General features: G+C 41.0%; 1 protein-coding gene across 1 annotated transcript in view; it reads right to left on the bottom strand.

The window, feature by feature from the left end:
* Positions 1-1,182: 1,182 nt before the first annotated feature.
* Positions 1,183-22,716, bottom strand: part of LOC139333132 (transmembrane protein 132D) — a 247,995-nt gene continuing 226,461 nt past the window's right edge. Inside the window, exons 7-16 of the mRNA XM_070965412.1 lie at positions 17,949-18,154; positions 13,668-13,731; positions 13,261-13,392; positions 12,713-12,790; positions 10,539-10,601; positions 9,733-9,861; positions 6,342-6,470; positions 5,831-6,127; positions 5,208-5,482; positions 1,183-4,467 (exon numbers count right to left, since the gene is read on the bottom strand). Coding sequence (XP_070821513.1) covers positions 3,843-4,467; positions 5,208-5,482; positions 5,831-6,127; positions 6,342-6,470; positions 9,733-9,861; positions 10,539-10,601; positions 12,713-12,790; positions 13,261-13,392; positions 13,668-13,731; positions 17,949-18,154 — 1,998 coding nt within the window. The 3' untranslated portion in view covers positions 1,183-3,842. The remainder of the gene's footprint in view (positions 4,468-5,207; positions 5,483-5,830; positions 6,128-6,341; positions 6,471-9,732; positions 9,862-10,538; positions 10,602-12,712; positions 12,791-13,260; positions 13,393-13,667; positions 13,732-17,948; positions 18,155-22,716) is intronic.

Genomic DNA, 22,716 nt, shown 5'->3' with positions numbered 1-22,716 from the left:
AAAACCTTTAGGGCTCATGTCCACTGGCACCTCTTCTACCTGTAGCACATTTAACTGCTGCCCATGTGCACCTCCCACTGTAACTGCACATCAACTGAACTCAGCTCTTCTGCTGCTGAGAATATGTATTTCTTAGTTTGATTTGTTTTGGTTTTTTTCAGCACAGGAAGATGTAGCCACTGAAGAGGTCCCCTTTTTTTTTTACTGCTTGCTTACTTGCTGAACTGCTGCTGAGCACTGGCTTCATCCAAGAGGAATTGTCCAAAGATGCATTGTTTATTTCCACAATTAGAAGTTACTTGTTTGCTTGTTTCTGTATCTCTGAACTAATGTGGTTCTAACGTAGTATACACACGTGATAGGGGACCTCTGTAGTAGCTAATAATGTAAAACCAATTCTCTGAAAACGAAGCGTTCTTGTTTTCTCAGAAAAATAAAGCAGCACCGTATATGTAGATCCTCTGTAGACACATAGCCTAGCAAATGTTTAGAACGAGGCTGAGCGACACATACAGAACCACTGAATCCTCCAGTTCAAAGGCATCCCAATCTGTCTCAAAACCTTTCTTATCAGACTTATGTTCATATGAAACGGTTTTGCATCTGTAAAATTAGGTTTAGAGGAATGCAATATTTATGTGCAGCGTGATGTTGAATATTGAAAAAGTCAACGTTATTAGTACGAAATGAAAACTCTACTCAAACGCCTCTCTTACCACCATTACATGAACATCACACTACCACCTGTGTTAGCTAATACTTTTGCAAACTGCTTAAATATGAACATAATGCTGCTAGAGATGGATGCCAGAAGATATGAGGCATCAATTTCTATGCAGACAAACAAGTTAAATCAGCTGTTGTTCTTGCACCTCTAGTTGCCTGTGTTAAAAAAAATCTCTGTTGAATGTACTTATAGAAACCAAGTTAGTATGAATTAACAAAAAACTCGACTCTCTAGCTGCAACCAACTACTGTTCCGGCCATTCTGTGAAACTTCTGACAGCTGCTGAGACATCAAAGAGGCCAAACCTTTAAGCTTGTAAAACAGTTCCTGTGGGGAAATGTGCCAAAGTTCAGCAAGCAGCAAGTAAGCAATCAGTAAATTGCGTCCATCCACAAAGTCTTCATACGGTAGATTTGTCATTCTGATATAAAACAAAAGCTGAAACGCCCCAAACATAATTTTTCAAAAATAGCCTTGTATTTTATTTTTCAGTTGACATCCAGGCAGTTTTGAAATTATACAACAGGTAGAATGGGTGTCACAGGCTGTAAAGTCTGATTGAACTCACAGTCCTAGCATGTTCAGAGTCAAAAGGTTTTTCATTGGACAGCGTTGCTACACTTCTACCTTAAGCTATCGAGCCGGTACCTGTTCGACTGATCCTTTCAACCACAGCAGTCTTGTAGCTACATTAGAGTAGGTACTGTATACAGTAATGTGTGAGTCCAGAACATACAGTATAGTCGCCATCATCAGTCAGAATATCTATTGCTTTGGTGGAGGCTGTGCAGCCCGTTTCGTTTCCTCGTGTGGCGTCAGCTCAGGTCTCTTTATCTGCGTCTATCCCAGCTCTCTGCCCTTTCAGTCCTCTCTTCACTCTGTTTCAGACCTGATGATTTGGCCATCAATTGACGTGTACTTTGATTATGTATTTTGTCAAACAAATGATTGAAAACAGAGAAGTTTAAATCTGTGGTCATCCAGATTCTCTTTTTTTCTTGGACTAGCCCAACATCCTCACATTTGGTTTGGTTTTCTTTCTGAAATGGATCTCTCTGACTCACCAGCCTCAAGCAATTTTAAGTGTGATGCACGATGGATTACCTCCGTTTTTACATCTCATTATGGAGGTAAACGGATTCCTACCCTGTACAAAGACAAGAACTCATTCAATACTTTAAACAAAGACAGGAACATTTTTAGAAAAAGAACCAATATGATCACTTTCACATTGTGGTGGTAGATAGTATTGTGTACCATATTTGCACTGTAAAATGTACAAAATTTCACCATGTTGTTGGCTAGTGACCTGCAATCTTATTCACAAGCACTTTGAAGCATGTTTATTTATCTACAACATACAGTGTACTCTGAAACAGTAACACATTTATAAATAAATATTGCAATCTTAACAATCTTACAGTTGTCCGTTTTTTATTGTCGGTTCTTCATGACTCGTCACCTGAGCTTAACGAAGGTGAGGCAACCTCTGCCTGTTCTGTCTCCTTCTTTTCACTTGTTCTCTTATGTGCTATCATTCACCAGCAGGTCTTTTGTTTTCAGTCTTTGCCCTTGGCCTTTCCTTCCTCCCTCACCCTCTCAAATGTTAATTTAAATAAATAGATCTCTAGGAGAAAAAAAAAAAGAATCATATATCCTTAAAATCTTAATAAATCTCTGAAATAAAAAGCTACAATTAATATCTTCCCAAATTAGGACAAACATAATGAGGAAAAACCATATTAAAAACATTCTATTTATAAAAAAGGACAAACAAAAGGGGAGAAAACTATGTTCAGCGAGAACAAACATGTTACACAAACCCATATCTATTCGTGAGATATTCACTCCATTTTTGTCACTCAGTAAATCGTGTTAGCTCCATGTAGCACACTGTAGGTTCTCTCGTCTGTCTTGTCACCTACATGGTTTCTGTTTAAATAATCCTCATTATTAAGTGTTCGGTCAGGCTTTGCAAAGCCCAAGCAGCCTCCTTTTTTATGTGAGACACCTTAGTCGCCCACCCCCCAACCTTTAGTTTACAGACAGTATTTCACAGTATTTCACTGTGTACTTAAGTTCACAAAGTTTCTACTGCTGTCCAATAACAGACAAGGAGAGGGGCCAGGGGATGACAGGACTGGTTCTGAATACAGGGAGAAAGCCATCATTGGCTGGAAGGTTTCAGGAAACAGGAAGTAAGCCTCAAATGTGGCCAATGTCCTTTCCTGTTTTGTATTTGTGCAAGTTTAAATGCCTCTGTCTTGGATCCAAGGGAGAAACAGTCATATCACTTTCCAACTCTTGACACATTCTGTTGTTTGAGGAAAGATCGCCTGTATTCAGTGCTGAATGGAAACTCCCACAGGTGCCTGAATTTGTAGTTGAGTACTTGGAATACATATATTTTTTTTACATGTTACAGTTTACCTATGAGCAATGCAAATGGGTCACATGATCAAACAAAAACAAACAGATTATACCCTTGATGTGCACCTATTCTTCAGTAATCATAATCAGTGAGTCATTATATAACCACTCAGCAAACTTGGCAGGATAATGAAAGGTTTGTATATTAAAACTAGATCTATCGATAATCAATCAACAGCCACAGCCAAAGCTGGGAATAATACCATATGAGTAAAAAATACTGCGATCCTCGTTTAAGTGTATAGTGGCTTAATAGTGTTTTTCCAATAACATACCCTGAATTTACTGTATAGCACAATGGTTTACTGGTATTCTGAAAATAACCATTCATAACCAACAATGACTTTATCATTGATTTTTACACTAATATTTTCACAATAAATAATATAAAACAAATTTATAATGTTATTTATTGTTTGCTACCATTGATTTCAGTGTGAGCTAGTGTTGACGGTATGCTTTCCATAGCCTAAGGGCAGCTAAACGTAAGCATCCCCTGCACAGTCTGTTCAATAATCTTTTCAACTCTTTGCCACACTTAATGTTCCCTTCACTGTTCTCATATTTCTCCCATTCTCCCTCCCTTCATCCACTGCAAAGGCATTACAGGTGAATTGTATTCATTGTCCATCCTCCCCCTGCACTCATCCTCTGCCCCTCTATTTCTCAGTCTCTTTCCCCTCAGTCACAGATTGTCTTGTAGCCTCTCCATGTAGGTTCTGATTTCAGACTGACCCAGGTCCATATCCTGGCACACCCACTTGATGTCATCCTCGCTCCCATTGGTCACCAGTGAAGAGTTGGTATATGGGCCACCCCCACCCGAATTATCATTGGGCAGAACAGTGGCAAAAGATGTGAACTGGACGCGTTTGCGTTTGGCGGCTGCGACTGCAGCTGCAGCTGTGGCTCGGGGGGAATTATTCAGATGCTCCACTTGGCCAGTGGCATTTTTTCCACCTGTAGTGATTGTTGAAAGGCACTGATGAGGTTCTGGAACAGATCTGGGCAAGGTTTGTCCATGGGTGATGCCTCGGTGTCCACCTGCGCCACCACTCCCACTGATGGTGCCCATACCTGTGCCCACGCCCATCACCAAGGTGTTACCAGCCCCATTCAGCAGGTACTTGTTCTCTTCGTATCCTCCTTCATTCCGGTCGATGATGGTGGTGCACTCGTCAGGCAGCCCACCCTGGCACTGATCAGAGTGGTCAGCTAAAAGGTCAGCCTCGTTGCCAAGCCACACCCAGTCATGGGCGTGGTTCATGTTGCCTCCTGCTTCCAGCACGGGGACCTGCTTGTGACGGTATCTGCAGCGGAAGGATGATAATTATTCTAGGATTGAAGTATTAGTTTGAAAAAGTGCAGGTACAGGCTGAGTTTTTAATACTGATTTAATCAGACTCTCTAAATATTGTTAAAGGTGAAAAGAAAACATAAAATAGACTAGTAGATGTCTAAGGTGTGTGAAATGTAATCAATGCAACATTAAGATGAATGGTTAAATGATTGATCCCTGAGGGGAAACTGGGTCACTTGCATAGATAATAATAATAATAATAATAATAATAATAATAATAATAATAATAATAATAATAATAATCATAAGAGTTATAGTAATTTATTAGTATTAGTATTTATTAGTGTTAACAGTTAACAGCCCAGTTAAATTTTTGCACATATTGATGAAATTATTATAGGTAAATAAATATAATAATGTGAGGTAAATAAATATAAAAATAATAATTATAATAATAATAGCTACATGCAGCATATATTTGAACCAAAACTATTGGACTGGACAGTCAAATTCAAAGTCAATGAGGATTTCATTTTGCAAGCAAACAAAAATAAATCAAATTTAGCCACTAAACACACTGTCTGTCCATACCAGGTGCTTGGTGTGGTCAGGGTCATGTGGTGGTTCACACAAAGACTATTCAACTATGATGCTGAAGGTCTTACTATTCAACCTAACAACACACTTTTAATGCAGAGTTTTCTTTAAATAATAAAAACATGAGTGTCCTCAATTATCTCAATATTTTACCTGAACGCAAAGCTGACACAGTTGATGAGGAAGACCAGTATTGCCAAACAGAATACACCCAAAAGGGCATACATTCCAATCTCCAGGTCCGACAGTCCTCGAGTGGTCTGGGTCAGCTCACTATCCCCAGTGCCTGGTACCTCCACTTGTGCTGGGTAGCTACTATAGTCCCCTGCTTGGCTGGGGCCTCCGCCCCGGCTGCTGCTGCTGCCTCCACTGGCAGCTTTACCACCTGAAGCACGATGGGTTACTGTGCTCTTGGTTGTTGTGCTAACCTGATTGGCGAGAAAGAGGATAGAAATATTAACTCCATGCTCATGTTCATTGCTAAATTTTAGTCCACAACCTTTCGCGTTGGGCATTGATTTTAATGATTTCATGATCTTAGGCTAAATTGTTTAAAAATAAAGGAATAGTGAATAGTTCTGTTACTAGAGATTAAAATTTTACTGAACACTCACTCCCAGCTCTGTTCACGTCATCCCTTCCCAAGGAGTCAGTAGGAATACAGTCAAACTATCCAATTATTGTATAGAACATTATTCTTTTACCAACTGCACTGACAACATATTGGGAAAAAAAATCAGTCCTGCACTGATTCATCTGACCATCAAACCGCCCACCTTCCTCATGGCTCCCTCTTCTCGATCCACTGCTGCACTGTTGGACTTCCACTCTCCATCTTTTGTTCGCTGCTCACTGGTGCTGTTGTCCATCCCTCCTCCGTCGTCCTGTCCACCTCTTCCCATCACACCTCTTTCCTCACTCTTTGCTCCAAACTTCACAATCACATTGCCAACTCCAGATGCCAGCACGCTCTTCCTTTTGGATTTTTGGCAGGTTTCAGAGATGACCATCTCTACACGAACCAGCGTTCCCTGTCCGTCGCCCTCTGCCACTACAATGGGCCAGTGTTGCTCCTAATAGAAACCAGAGACAATGTAAAGGCAGACAGACACAGCAGTAAAATTTGGTCATGTTGTATTTTGAACACCATCCTGTCACTTTGGCAAAATCTGCCAACAGCTTCTGTCAAGAGTTAACTTTCGCAAAACTTCCATGGTTTTTGTTTCTGGCATCTTTACACAGCTTTAAACCATATGTCAGATAACAAAGACTTCTAATGGCTAGTACCTGATTGGTTATGGAGATGACACTCTCATCCAATGACACGGCCGAGAGGAGAAAATCTTTGGGATCGTAGACATCAAGCGGCGTCACTGAACCGTCACTGTACTGAATCCACGCACTGATCGCGGCTTCCTGAAATACAATGAAAAAAATAGTATGTTACAATTCCTAGAGCATACAACCAATAATAACTCTTTTAACAGTGTTTTGGATATATGGGCATAATCCATGGTGGTCTTTTGAGGGTGGAGTATGTGCACAGTTGATCAAGTGCTATTTGATCCATCCCATTCTTCAATCTCTGCTGCTTGCCGTTGAGTCTTTGAAGTTTCTCAATGTGTTTCATGCACAGATCTCAGTAAATCAGTGCAACTTTATTCAGCATGTGTCTGTAACATCTTGTGAAATGCTCATGTGGGTACGCACACATACATTCATACTACAAAGCTACAACTTAAGTCTTCCTTTGTTTGCTACAGTTTAGAGTTGGATGTTTTTGCTAATTGGTCTATGAGGGATACCTATATCACTGATACATGTTTACTTGCTAATAGAAGAAAACATATTGCACTGTCAATTTCCCATCCAGATTTATTCCAAAGACCTGGTATTTAAAGCTGCACTCACTGATATTTTCACATTACCAATGCATCAAATTAGTCTGTAAAATACATGATAGTGTTTTCTCACCGCTCTCATCAGTGTTGTATGCATACAACACATCCTCATACCTAAACGACTGAACAGGTAGATTCCCAGTGACTCCCAATACTAAATATACAACTGTTCCCAAATTAAAATATTGTTGGAGGGTACCAGTGAGAAGCCTACCAAACCGCGACCGAACCTTCTTTGTACAGCGATGTCCAGCCTGAAAGTCTTAGTTTGTTTGACCCACCCTGCCAATCCTCCATGTGCTGACTTCCTTGCTCTTTATACTACATCACCTGACTTCCTCCTTTGCTTAAGTCATAATTACTACAGCCACTAGAGGTCACTGTCTAACGTAAATATGGGTCGTAATAACCTACTTCCACAGACAAACTCTGCGGCTGTTTCTCAGGTGATGACGGGCTGATGCAGCAAAAGATAAACACACACAGCAGCTGGCTGGTGAACATAGCAATGCATTCAGCAGAGAAACACTCAGCTATTCCTCTCACTTCGTTCAACATTTTATCCATAACTATATCAGTTAATTTACAGCTTGTTCAGGTGCCCCCAAGTGGCCAAAACAGATAAATAAATGAATAATTACTGCATGTTCAGGTCTGTGGCGTTTCATACAGAACAACCTATAATAGTTTAGAGGATAATTAAATGAGGTGAAAGGACAGATCCCTCTCTGATAGACTTTAGGGGCTCTATTTTCGATTCCGCCGCTGGCGCGGCGCAGGCAGGCGCACAGCGCACGGCGCATTTGGTATTTTGGTAAACCGAGGCGTACAGAGGTGCGCCAGGATGGGCGTTGCGGCGCAGTAGGGGGGAGGTGTCGGCATAATGAGCCAGCGCATTGGAATTTTCGACCATTTTGGTCTGCGCCGGCGGTGTAAAAGTGCGCTGAAAGCTCGCCACCTCAGACCTGGTCAACTCTGTGCGCCAGAGGATTTTCTTAAACTGGCGGAGTCGTGCGCTCACGTCACCAACACCTCACAGTCAGGTTTCCACAGTGTCTGGCATTTCACTGCGATCAATTATTAGCAACAGCCGCAATTCAATGCAACTATCTGAGTCAGCACATACAGAATATATATATATAAACAAAATATACCACAAAATATAGAACAGAATATAAAACAATATACACACACACAGACATGAGTGACGTCAGTCTCCTCCTGGGAGAAGTTTGGGCGTCGGACTTGCCACTTGCCATGCGCCTGGCCAGCGGCATTCTCAAAGGTGAGGCAAGGAGCTGCTGTGATTGGTGAAAATTTGACTCGGCTGTGTCAAACCCACTCTACGCCTTCTCCCCTCTCTCTTTCCGAGTTGCGCCGCTGGGTGGGACTGAGATGAGAAGGAGGAGATGTGTCGCCGGCGCAGCGCACGAAAATACCAAAGTCTGCGCCACCACGCCCCATCGGCGCAGCCGCGCCTGCGCCGTGCCCTAGGAGTTTTAGCTTGTTGTACTATTGGCCCCGTTAAACTTGCTTTTCTGAGAGCACATAACATAAGATATTCATTGGTGTTGGCCTTGGTAGCGTGACAGCGTGACACATTTTTTGAATGTTTCAGCTGTTTGTGTCTCCAACACAATGGAAAGACATAGCATGTTGTTACTCTTGGAGGAAGACACAAAGAGAGCCATCTACACTCCCATCCATCTAACCACACACACCCACCCCCAAAGACCTGAACATGTAACATTCATAATTGAAACCTAACCACTTCTTTTTTGTACACAGGCACACCTTTTCTTTCCTCTATTTTTCTCCAGTTTCCATATCTTCTGTTGCAATGTGGACAAATACATGGAAGAAAAATGTTTTCTTTTTCTCAACACTCTTCTTCCAGCAACAGCTATTCCATAAATAAGGACAGAATTAAGCACATAATGTATTTTCTCTGCCTGTATTTAAGTGATCCTGCCTCACTAATTTCCCTTGATAAAACCCTTTGCTTTCTTTAATCAGGACACATAAAATATTGTGGAGGTGTAAACCTCCCTACAAAAGTAATTAAACTCAACATTTTATCCCTTTCCCTCCCTCTGTTTTTACTTCTGTTACTTCTTTCCACCCTATCTTCTTCTCCTCCATACTTTTCCTCTCTCTCAACTTTCCACAGGTGATGGTGAATGATGTAGATAAAAACAGGGAGAAAGAAAAAGAAATTAATGTTTGAATAAAATGCGAGATCAAATCTGTATTTTCATTGTCACGAGGTGCTTCTCATCCAATTAGCCCATGGATAGAAATTAGAATGTGAGGTATTGTTCAATAAAAAAAATGAAAAAGAGAAAGAGGGAGAAGGGAAGGTGGGGGACGGGTGCGAGGGATAATAGCTTGAGATAGTGTGTTAAAATAACCCTTGGCAATGTGATCAGAGAGTCAAGAATAGCTCGGTGGCCGAGCATTATAATATACATGTGGGTGTACAGGAGGTGAGCGTGTTTGTTTTTTATGGTTATGTAGTGTGTAAAGATGTGGTTGATGTGGTTTTACCAGTACTGTTTTGCTGGAGCCCTTCAGGTGGTTGTAAGTGTAACGAAGCAGTGCTATAGCCTGGAAGTTATGCATGTCTAATTTGAAACTGATTCGGGCATAGATAGCAGCGATTTGATGTATGCTGCACGTGCAAGTTACATTCTGATCACCTGATGAATTGGACCCTTGGAGGATAGATCTGTGTGTGAGAGAGAGTGTGTGTCAATATGTTTGTGTACCTATAGTACCTGTTTTGGTGTGTGCAGCAGGTCTGTTGCTGTAGTTGTTAGCTGTATAGCCTGGTAGTTTCCAGGACTGGCTGACATACTGAGGGAGAGAGATGCCACCAGCTGGACTCCCAGGTCTGTGATGGTGACCTGGACAAACAAGGGATATTGTAGGTCACTGGCAAAAGCAATGAAAAGGTTCAACTCTTTTACTTGTTTGCTCCCATTTTAGCAGCCAGAAAGGGCAAGAAAGGGATTTTGTTTGTTTGAGACAAGATTCAGGTTGGTTCACCAAGATGATTCTCCTGCATGAAGTTTTAAAAAAAGAAGTGAATTTAAATCACTTTCAAGGTGGAGCAGATTGAAGAACTTTGGAAGTATGATGAAATTTTCATAAACTCTGTGGGGAAATTATGTAGTTGAAGCAATATTATAGTGCGGCAGCAAAATAAAATTAAGCCATAGCATGGCATGCAATATTTAGAACTGACAATTTTAAGACTTTGAATATGTCGAGTATAAAAGTAAGTCTGAAATGAACTGTACTGGAAGAACTTATGAAGGCTACCGAATGACATTACCTATCTTATGCTGTGTGTGCTCAGTATACTTTTGTATGAGTAATTTGGGTTCAATGTTCACACTTTATATGTTCGCACTTAATAAACACGTTAACCTTCTCTTTGATGAGCTTTGGATGTTGTTTCCTTACACTTTTAGGCTAATCACCTCAATACTGTCCCCTTGCTCATAACCAGTGATCTGCAACAGGGGGTTTAACAACACAATCCTCCTCCATGCCAAGATAAAGCAATATGTTAGTTTACCTTGTCATCCAACACGGTCACAGTCTTCTCTGCCAAAATAGAGTCAGACAGTGGGGATAGAACCTGCAACGAAAGGCCAAACAACACATGAACAGGTGTAAAGTGACATTGAAGTACAAATTAGTCTTAAGTTAAACCTGCATTTTTGGAGTTGCAGAAGAGTTGCAACTCTTTCCAGGGAAAAACCCTAAACAACAGTCAGTGTTATCTGTTTTCAGCAACTGCAAAATCTAACTAAAAAGACATGACATTGCTGACGAGCTGTTTTTTTGACAGGTGATGGCTCATGTTGCATCAACTAAAGGAAATTAGAAGTACATATATAGTACAGGAAACTGTGGGAGACAGTACAGGAGAGAGGTGGATGACAGAGCTTTTGTTGTCTCAGTGATTGTTGCCTTAAGGTCACAGTGAAGTGTTTAACATTGACAGAGGAGTACAAGAGCTGGTTAACGCCGCAGTGCTTTGGGCCATAAACTGGCAGTATCTGTTAATGTTAGGAAACTAACACACAGACAAACACAGACCTGTAAAAGCTGATGACATTAGTAACTGTCTGTGTCAAGACAGCGCTGGTTTTGGAAATACTGTGGCTTTTATTTCACACACAGACAAACACGCAGTGATCGCATCTGCCTCCCAGCTGTGCACCGATGTGTCAGCAGTTCAACAGCTTAGCATAAACAAAGCACAAGGCCAAAACTAAAGATCTAAAAGAGTGTGAATGAAAAGAGAAGCGAGTGTGTAGTGAGAGACAGCAAGTGAGCGGGAGAGAAGTAAATGGAGTAGGTGTCAGAGAGAGAGAGACAATGACAAATAGAGGAGGACAGAAAGTGAGAGGGGGCAGAAAGAAGGAGCACAGAAGAGATTGAGGTACAGATGGAGAGAGGGAGCAGCAGACAGACAGTGATAGAGATTAGGAGCCCCGTGTTGTAGTGTACTACTCCGCCCGGCGACAGGAGGACAGGCAGATCTGATTGGTGTACAAAGAAAATCTCTCAGCGAACGTGTCGGGGCGTCAAACTCAATCCCACCCTCAGCGAGGTAACAAAATGCAATGATTGACGGCTCTGGGATTGCTCTTCAAGACAGACAGAGAATAAGAGGGCGAGAAAGAGAGACTGGGGGCGAGAAAGGAGAAAGAGAGACGGGGAGGAGAGGAAGAGGCGAGAGTCGGGGAAACGGAGCTGGGGGGTAAAATTGAAATGTCAAACTATCAAATGACGGCTGTCGACTGGCATCTTGATGGGATGCTGGGTAAATTCTCTCTCCTGGCTCCGAAACAGAGCACAGCTGTCTGCATGTGTGTGTGTGTGTGTGTGTGTGTGTGTGTGTGTGTGTGTGTGTGTGTGTGTGTGTGTGTGTGTGTGCGTGTGTGTGTGCATGCATGCGGTGGTCCCCAGTTGAACGGACACAACAGACACTCAGCTGTTCCCAAAAATCCCCAAGATGTCCCCCCACTGCTGCACTGAACTCAGCGCCAACCCATTTCTTACACACGCACAACATAAGCAATCATGCACATGTAGGAACTTCGGATAAATATATATATATAGTTTATATACTCTTACAAGAAAGATGGAGATGTAACACAATGTAACAAAAACTGTCTCGACTCTGTCTGTGATATATTTGGTGCCTTTTCCTGAGCTCTGCTATAAAACAGTCTACCAGTAATGTAAGACGGTAAGCCACAGGACTGTCCTCCACTGTCACATTCAGTCATTATGGACCGGCTTATTGGAATTCAGCAAGTGCGCGAGTGTGTTCACTGTGTGCCAGTGTGAGTGTGTGTCTGTGTGTAATTGTTCAACATCACGCTGAGATGTCAGGGCCAAATCCGACAGTTAATTGTGGCTAATTGTGTAACGAGCTAGCAGGCGAGGCTTAAAACTGCAAGAGAGGAGGAGGAGAGGAAAAAAAGAGAGGATAATGTTTACATCACTGGAGTGCTTATGGCTGCAGTCTGAATTGATGAATTACACTGCGCTTCACATAATCACACATTTTCAAGTGTCTTTCTCTGGACTTGTTGTCCAAATGTGCTTCAATTAGGATACTGGGTTGTTTTGTGGTTTGTGACAAAAATATAAACTAAAATTGTTACAAATAATTTGCAGGAGAACAGACTGGATCATGCGTATAATGATGACAGTAGAACAGAGGGTACCTACCTGGATAGTGGTAATCCCCAAGTCCCGTCCGATCAAGATTCGTCCATCTATCAGTCTGGCAATGCGAGGATCTTCGACCTGTGGAGCACAGACACATCTGTCAGCCACTGCTACAATTTGTGCAGAAGTGATCTTTTAGGCTTTTGTGCATTTATCCAAGATCAGTATGACAGAAAATTGCTCATTTTCAACAGTCAACCATCAGTCTTAACAGGAGTTAAAGGAAAAGTACAACATTTTGTGAAATACAAAACTTTTTCTGATCACTATCATGTTGTGTTTGTGCATTAGGTCAGACCTAGAGTCGGAAATACAAGGAAACAGCCTGCTTAGCACTCTCCAAAGTTTTAAAATCCGCCGACTAGCCCCTCTAAAGCCAGGTACAGCGACTGTGTCTATGCACTTAATGCACAGACATGAAAGTGGCATTGATGTTCTCATCCAACTCTCAGAAGATGAATGAGTATATTTCCCAAAATGCTCAACTATTTCCTCAAGGAACATCTGGTTACATTTGTGCATATATGTGAGTATTTGTGTATATTTACCTTCAGCTGGTCCAAGACCAAATGAGTGATGTCAGCTTGCCAGTCCGCTCCTAACATATAGACCATCTCTCCTCCTGGGTCAGAGGGTTCTGCCACAAAATGAGTGAGGACTCGCACCAAGGCATACTGATACTGAAAGGTCAAGAGAGGTCAAATTAGACTATACCACTAACTGCACAATGGGCTCTTATGTCCCTGTGTTAGCTTGTTAACTGCTAGCTAACTAACAGAAACACAATAACGCTGCACAGTATCCTAAAGCAACTGACGCTCAACATTACCTACAGCAAGTCACATTTCATTTTCAGTAAGTAGTAGAACAGCTCTTTTTCAGGGATAATGACATTGAAGAGGGGGATTAAGGAACTCTCTTTAAAAGTGTGATATGCAAACCAATCAAATAATACCTGAAGGGTGCAGCCTTTGCCCTTCCTCTCATCATCCTCGTCATCTTCACTGTCTCTCGTAGGTCTGAGAAGAAAGGAGATAAATGAGCCAGAGAGAGAAGAGAGGGTGAGATTATCTGGTAATTAAATGCCATTTTTATACTCTACATATAGCTTCAGGTAATCTACTGTATAATCTCTGCTCCAGGTTCCACTCTCAGTCAATGAAAAGACACTTGAGTTTTTAATCCAGCTGAAACACTTTTATAGCATTTAAACTGCACAATGTGGATTTCCTGGAATGCCTGGGTGATCAAATTATTGAGAATTTAACTGGCCTTGTGCTACATTGTTAGCAAATACTGTCTGCAGGTGAGTTTCATTAAACAGTATACTTCAAATACTGTAACTTCTACTGAAAAAGCATTCATTAATTTTGTTTGTGAATGGAGCCCAAGTTCAAATGGCTGCACCTGTAAGGAACACAATCAAAAAGCAGTTGCATGGTAAAAACACATGAAACTGCTCAAATATTCTATATGTTTGATGTGACCAAAACAATGCAACTCCAAAGGCAAAAAGTCATAATTTGCGCTGAGTATGTTGTCTTAAAGAGAGAAAAGCAGCTGTTCTCGACAGCTGCACTTTAAAAAAAAAAAAAAAAAAAAAAGACTCTCCTGGATTTTTCTGTGAGTTTGGATTGGAAAGGACAACATCAAGTCAAACTTGCTGCTGATGGGTTAAAAGAGCAGAAATGTTTGGTACAGTTGTGGTTTCCGATCCCAGCACTGAAATACCTCATGTAAAATTTGTTCATGACCTAAGGATGACAACTGACTGACTTGAGTTCATGAATCTGAGGCAAAATAAAGGGCCGGAGAATATGAGTAATCACAGTAACACATAAATTAATTACAGCAACATACTTAAGGAGTCAATATATTCTATTTTGTAAATGCAGAACAACATATGCACAGAAATCCACACATGGACTACTGCTGTAATAACTTTTGTCCATTTTGAACATAAATCAGACATCTTAACAATCAGTCTGGGTCAGCCATATCACAGATATTTAAGATTGCACTCGTTTAAGTGACAGGCAACATCAAATTTACCTCCACCAACAAAAATAAAGTGCATAGTATGGTACAGAAAACAATTATAACAACATAACAGTGCATGGTATTTTATCAAGGCAATCATACGTCTTAATAACCTTTTTTCAATTACTTTATCTTGTTCAAGTACATCAAACAGCAGCAGTAGTTCAACACTTGATTATGGAATCCTTTCATCTGCAGTAGTGTCATTTTGTCTTTAATATTTGTCACCACTGTGCACCTCCTCATAATAAAAGCCTAATTTGAGTTAAATACTAAACAAATATACCAAATTAGAAATATATAAAATAATAACGTGAAAACTGTATACTTGGTGTAATTCCACAGCTGAGGAGGCTGAATAATCACCCCATAAAAAGAAATGAAATGACTCCAACAATGCTTTGAATACACTATCAGTGTTAAAACAGAAAACCTCGCTCCCTCCTGGAGCTCTCTTCCTCTCTCTCAGACAGTCACCAGAAGCGAGCATTCTTTCTTCTTTTCTTCCCTCTGTGTAATAGCTACACAATACCACATGCAGACAGGCATTCACACAAGAACACACACACACACACACACACACACACACACACACACACACACACACACACACACACACACACACACACACACACACAAAGGACTACCTCTGTGTCCCATAACTGTCCCAGAGTGTGAAACCCAGGTAAAATTACAGGAATTCTCTTTCCATTTTCCAGTGCCCCAGTTGCACATGTGTCTGTGTAAGAGTGTGTACCTAATAGTGCTTGTGACTATTTCTGTGAGATAGTGGTTAGGGGAGATAGAGGTGTGTATGTGGGTCTGTTTGTGTCTCCGTATGCACACATGTTGGTGGCTATCTGAGCAGAAATTGGCAAAATTGAAAAATAGGCCCAGCAGAACAGAATGGAAGGGGGGAGGGGGGATAGAGGCAAACACACACACACACACACACACACACACACACACACACACACACACACACACACGGGTACCCACATACCACGAACACATACAAATCAAACATAGAGGCATAGAAGGATGCAGGCATGCATGTAGAGAGAAAAGACATGTGGACCATAAGGAATTCAATTTTTGTAACCTGAGAAAGAAAGAATACAGTCGATTTTCAACCGCTCTTATTAAAATCTGATGCCTTTAAAACTTTTTTCCCCCAGTGCGACTCTAAATCTGAGGTGGGTTGAGTTGGAGGTTATGCATCTAAATGTGGCAGCTTCCACAAACCGTCTGTGCACTGAAGTTAAGAGTTTCTTCGTTATATACAGTAAAGCAGCTGAACACAAATGTAGCCTGTGTAGAAGTTTGTTTTTTGTCACATGGTTGATGTGCATACTGCGACATCACAGCTCCATCCTCAGGGGAAATACACAACATTTTGGATTTCATTCAGTTGAAACATTTAACATTATATACTCTGCGAGGAGGAGGAGGAGGAGGAGGAGGAGGAGAAGAAAGAAAAATATACACATAGTGAAAAAAATGTACTTCAGCCGAGGAGGCTCCACAATCCTCTAAACTGAAAAATTGTAATAATAGAAATCTAGATCCAGATCTGCATCAAAATACACAGTGAGAGAAAATCACAGGTGGGCCATTTTTTCTTCTTCTCAAGTTTATATGCTACAGTATCAGTTTATATCCTGTCCTACATTCCTTATTTCTCTCCATCAATTTTTGCCTTCACCATCCTGCTTTTGTTCACTTTGCAAAAGCACATAAAATGCTGCATAAAACAGTAAACAAGCATGTGCATGTACACACAAAAAGTATGGGAATAAAAAATAACACTCACAAACCAACATCCTGTCTCATCCTGACCGACTTGCACTGTCTCCCTCAGGAGAAAGTGTATGTGTGCGTGAATGGATGTGTGTGTTTAAGACCTGTCAACTCTCCCGTTTTTCCCAGGATTCTCCCATATTTTACCGCCCTCTCCCTCAGTTGTGTTTAAATATTTGTTAAATATTTAAGTTGTTGCCTCATGGTGGCTTTCGGATTCGCCGACTGTAACCTTGTCTCAACGTAAGGGTGGGGGCCCAGATCGGGGTACCAGACAATTTGTTGTGTCAACAGGTGTGGTTTAAATTACTGTTGTTACTGCTGCTTAAGTTACATTCAGTTATGTTGTTCATTTACTGACAATGATGCTCAAGCCATAATAGCTGTCATCAGTATAGTCTGGCAGGCCTTAACCTCAGAGGATATGACAGAGGCTGGAATGATATGTGCTCTCAACCACTCCATTCAACAGGCATTATATCACACATGCAAAACACAAATACACACACAAAAGCCAAAACACACACACACACACACTCTCCTTCAGTTTATTCTGCCTTTTCTCCCTCAGTTGCATAGAAACACACACAAATCGTAACATAAAACCAATCAGATAAAATAGGGACTCACACAGTCATTCTTTTCTCTTTTTTATCACATGCTGAAACAGTACCTTTTGTTGAAGAAACAATATGCATTGGCTGCTCTCAAGCAGAACAAGTGCATGGACCAAGGAAAGCGCAGTAGTCAGGGCTCAGAGTATATCTGCCTTTTCTGTTGTTTCTGCTCTTGCACACATTTCAGCAAATTACAACCACCACCATCTCCAGAATACGACACGATGTGAGAGGAGGCTCTTAGGGCTTTCATTGTTTGTATCAATAATGCTTGTGTGACAACATTTGTTTGCTCATGTGTGGGTTTGGATCAGTCAGTAATCTTTTGTAATCTATTGTATTGTATTGTAATTGTAATAATTTTGAGGCTTGAATATAATTCCTGTAAATAAACACAAGTAATATTGATCATCACGCTCCAAAGCACGTTCTTACTTGTGTGTCCTCAGCAGTCAATTATAAAGAAAGTCTGTTAGATTGCTCTAACTCTATTTATCTTGTTTTATTTGTGTTACCAATAATACATTCAGATGCTCTTATATGCGTATATTATTTGTCAACTGTGAAATGTCCCTACGATACAAATCTGAGTCACTTACACAAACACAGCAACTACAGGTTGGTGTATCATCATCATGTTGTTGTAACTTGTAAATAGTGGAATTGATACAAAAAACCTGGAAAAATCTCCTGCTTTCTGCAAAATGCAAACCGATACTCACACTTACACCCACTATATTTCCCTCAATTGTTCCCCTAAGGTCATCTAGGTAATTTACCTCTTGTTCGTGATGATCGGCACCCTCCAGCCTTTAACCTGGCTCAGCTCAGTATCTGACACGTCTATCTGCAGAGGAAGCTTGGGCACCCAGACGGTGAGCTGCAGCTGAGCAGAAAGGTGCAGGTAGGTGAAGTTGACTGTCAAAGACTGCCGACCGCGCATTTCTTTACCGTTCACCAAAACCTGGTCACAGTTTGGGGAAACCTGGAAAGAGGAAAAGAGCAAGAGAGGAGAGAATGCGACTGGTTGAGTTTTGGACAACATGCATGCAGAGTATGACATTTCTACCTGACCTCACAGAGACTTAACTCGGTGATTTCCACAGAAACAGATGCAGCCTCTGTCTGCCTCCTTGTGCATTCCTTAAGCACAGCCTGGAGCAAGTTTTCATCAGAGCTTTCATGCTCTTGCAGCAAATAAGATTTTTTGCCAGTGATTGCTTACACTTTTATTCATCTTGTAAAGCGCTTTGGAACACTGTTTTGCAAAGTGCCCTATAAAGAAAGGTTAATAATATGCTTCTGTAGCTTCTTCCTGCACAGCGGTGGCATTTTGGGTTTGTGAATACCCAGGGAGCTATTGGAGCCGCCGCTAATCTGAAGAAATGTATTAAATGTGCAACATGTAACATTCTAAAGCCTGTAAATCACATCAGGTGCAAGACATTAGTATAATTACACAGAAGAACACCCAAGAGAAAACTGGCAACCTTTGCACTGCATTTTAAAGAATGTGCCGATGGATCTCGGAGGAGATCTTCTCTAAAATATGAAGAGAGCTGGAGGGCAAAGACAAACATTCTCTCTGTGAGAGGAATAAAAATATATTCTAACATTTGAAAAATCATCCAAAATATGGTCCCATTGTTTTCAGTGATTCATATAGAATAACTAATTCATTTCAGATTTCTATCAGATGTTTAACAACACTGATTCAGTCACAGCTCAGCTAACTGTTTGCACTGGTGGAAAATAAGTGAGCACATTTATTCAAAAGCTAGTACAGTTTTAAGGTACTTTTTCCCCTTTGTTGCTTCCCCATTAATCACCTCATGACCCCTGAAGATTTATTTGGTGACCCTTAGAAGGGGCCTGATCCCTCGGCTGGAAACCACTGGACCACATTAGCTTCTGTCACTGTATCTTAAGTAGTCCAAAATAGCTCCACCTTGAACAGCTGCAACAAAATGCTACTTACACATTGTTTCATCAGTATTACTCTAATAGAATGGTGTAATGGACATTTCACTTGTATTGGAGTATATGTACATTTCTTTATAGGTGCTTTCATTCAGGATCTGAGGACCTCTTCTCCCCATGCTTGTCAAACACTGTCACTAGTATCTAGTATCGCAGTGATTTCCGAGTTCATACGCACATGGTGTCTGCTCAGGCACAAGGACACAACAATAATTCATTGAGTTAATTCTCTCAGATGAATCCCAATCATGCAGTGTTAACACGAACATAAAACACAAATTTGTTATCACCAAAACACAACAGACTGAATCTGCTTGAGCGTAAAATCACCCTATATTTATCTCCCAGTTTTCATGGACAGTCAAAGTGTGTGGATAACGTTTCATTTCTCAGCCCGACTGAAGTTTAGTCTTGTCCTTAAAAGTACCTTGTTTTCTGTTTCCATAATTATGGAAATGCGGATATCTAGTTTTAGAACAGCATTATTCAAATTCAACCAAAACTGAAGAGCAAAAAATGAAAGTAGACACTGGATTATTATGGTTGTAGTATTCCAGAAGGTGGACAGCACCCTTACAGACAATCTGACAAGCAGAACAATGGAAAAGCCAAGATTTTAGTCACTTTCATTTTCACCCTGCCTGCTTGTCTGACTGGGTGACCGATTGAGATGACATATTTTGGACCAATCGTCCCACGTGTTTAACCAACAATGGATTCATGTAAGACGGAAACTGATCATAACCCACTGTAGGCAAATTGTTATAGTCGAATGGAATGGAGGAGGGAAGCTAAGTGTAAGGGTAAAGAAAGAGCAGACGTCTCTCAGGGATGGAGCCAAAGACCAGCAAGCGTGCAATAAAAACACCTTTACAACTGTTTAATATCACTTTCACTTTATTCATTTCTAAATGTTTTAGAAGAGAATAAGAAAATGATACGTTTTCTGACTGTAAGACAACACTGAGTCCAATCATCTAAATGTACAACAGGTAAAATCTATGACGACTGTATATAACAAATCATATTAATTGCTGCAAATCTGTGATGAAAATGTTTCCTGTCATTCTGCTTCTCTCTGTCCTGTCCCTCATTATTTCTGATTCTTTTTTTTTAATTTCCACAGCCATTCAGCCACCCCTGGCATAACTTCTCCTCCTACTCTTTCTTTACCCATACACTTACCCTCCCTCCTCCATCGCTCAGTTTTATTCCCTTTTCATCTTTCACACCCTCTTTCATCTCTTCACGCTACACTTATCCCGCACACCTCATTCTTTCTCCCCACCCCGTCCTATTTCACTCTCAGTCTTACATTTAACATGCACTTCTGTTGTCGGACTTTCTCAGTCTGTCCCTAATAGTCTGACTCACTGCCTGTCGGTCTCACCTGTTTTCCCATGTCATTCCTCTTTCTTTTGCAAAGTGCAAATTTCCATGCAGTAGCTTCAGCCCTTCCTTTTCCTCAGTCCTGATCGACATTCATACATTTGCTCTATTCTTAAATGTAAATATAACATTGCTATAGGCAGAATCCAGATTTTTATGTTCTCTATTCAGCTCATTATCAGTATGGTTCTCTATTACTGCACTCACATTTCCTATAAGCAGCTCTTTCCAGAACCAAGATATTTTTCTGAGGACTTCACTTCACACTAATGTAAACAGAGCCAAGGTGGGGTCATACTGCACTCACTTTCAGTGGGATGCTCAGGCTGCTCTGTCTGCCGGGTGTGTAAGGGCTATTCAGACAGAGAGCAAAGTGAGTTTTTGCCTTGCGTCAATCACACAAATTTGGACATTTATGTCTTTATTCATGCCTTAAACAATGCACCAACAGGATGTTAGCTAAAACAGTAGCTGACCAGTGCATCAACAGTGGCTATGGGAGTGTGACTGTTTGATTTCAGTTCAGCCTCTCACTGATCTCAGGAGAAACTCCACTTGTTTGTCTTATGTTTTGTTACTCACACTGAAATACGTTCACCTCTTGCGGACACCTCTTCGCATCTGTGTCTGAACACGCACTACACAAGTGAAAAAGTTTCCTAGCACATAATTAAGTCTAATAACAACTTGATACGCTTGGCCTCTGTTTCTTTCTGCCTCCTAGTGGTCAAAATTAACTTACATTATATGCCTCCAGCCTCCTGCTCAGCATGAGTGATGCTAACTCTAGAGTAAAATATGTAAACATGAGGTTGAGCAACAGCCATCAGCTTCTCTGGTTCCAGAAGTTAGGATGTTTTAGTCATTTAGCAGAAATATCTCATTAAAATATTGAAGATTGGAGTCAGGTTCTGGTTGATTATTGTCAGGCTCAGACTGGATCACGTTCAGAACAGAATTTCCCATCCCCCTGATAAACACAAACAAGCACACACACAGGACCTGCTCACTTTCGTGAGGTATGACTTTTTTTTCTGGCTGCCTTATGAAACCCTTTGATCTCAAAAGAAGTTAACATTTTGTACATCAGAGCTAAACCATTTCCTCTCTATCTCCTCTCACCTTTTAATTTCTTTCAATTTTACTTTCTTCTGTCTGCTTCCGCTCCCCAAACATAAAAGGAAAGGTGCCCAACCCTTCTCCTCACTGCTTCTTCTTTTCAATTTCTCTTTTTATTCCCTCCCTTTAATTTTCTTGATATCTCCCCCAACATCCACTATTTCCCTCTCTTGACCTTCTCCTTTTCTTTTGTCTCCGCCTCGCCCTCCCTCCCCATCGCCTCGTCTGCCTCTTCATCTTCCTCTCTCTCTGAAAACTGATTTACCGCTTGTTAACATCAAAGGGATGTTAGACTGTTGGTGCCTCAAACTATTTCTCCAAATCATTTTTATATTCCAGGTGTAAATCAGTGTGAAAACTGCACTTGGGTTACTGTGGCAGAGTTCAGTTTACAATGACAGTATAAGACAGCAGAAGTCAAGGGAATGCACAAATTCTGCTTGAACTACCACTGCAGCCATTGTCCGCGTCCATCATTTCCACCACAGGTTTGCTGAATTACTCTGCTTGACTTCCCCAAAGGAATGTTTAAGAGAAATCAAGTTTCAGTTCATTTTGTCAGCAGTTGGAGAGTTTGAAGAAAAAGCCTTATAACTTTTCAGTTCAGCCAGAGAGGTTTGACTTTAGAAAATGCTAATTTAATCCTACTTGCACAGAGGGATGAACTCTGAATAGGTTGTTTGCAGATGATGTCACTCCTTTGTTGTGGCGCAAACTGCAGATGGAGAGCCAGAAATGATTTTCTGCACATGAGGACTATTACACACACTCAAAATCCCAATGTTTTGCATTGTTTACCGTTGCTCAGAACCGAGAAATCACGATGAGCAGCTTTTATTAAGTACCAAAAGCTGTTCCTCATAAGGATGAAAAATGCAAGAAATTTACCGAAAAACGCCGGCAAATATGGCTTGTTAACTGTCTGCGGTCAGGAGGGGTGGAGTCTGATAATAGTGGAAATGGTATAACATTAACTATTGTTTTAAATCTATGACAATACATTTAAAGTAATAGCTACGAGCAACATGACAAACACTTGTTAAATCAGCGTGAACAACA

Source organism: Chaetodon trifascialis, chromosome 6, assembly GCF_039877785.1.
Source record: "Chaetodon trifascialis isolate fChaTrf1 chromosome 6, fChaTrf1.hap1, whole genome shotgun sequence".
NCBI lineage: Eukaryota > Metazoa > Chordata > Actinopteri > Chaetodontiformes > Chaetodontidae > Chaetodon > Chaetodon trifascialis.
The sequence above is the reverse complement of the archived record's forward strand: the minus strand, read 5'-3'. Positions and strand labels throughout refer to the sequence as shown.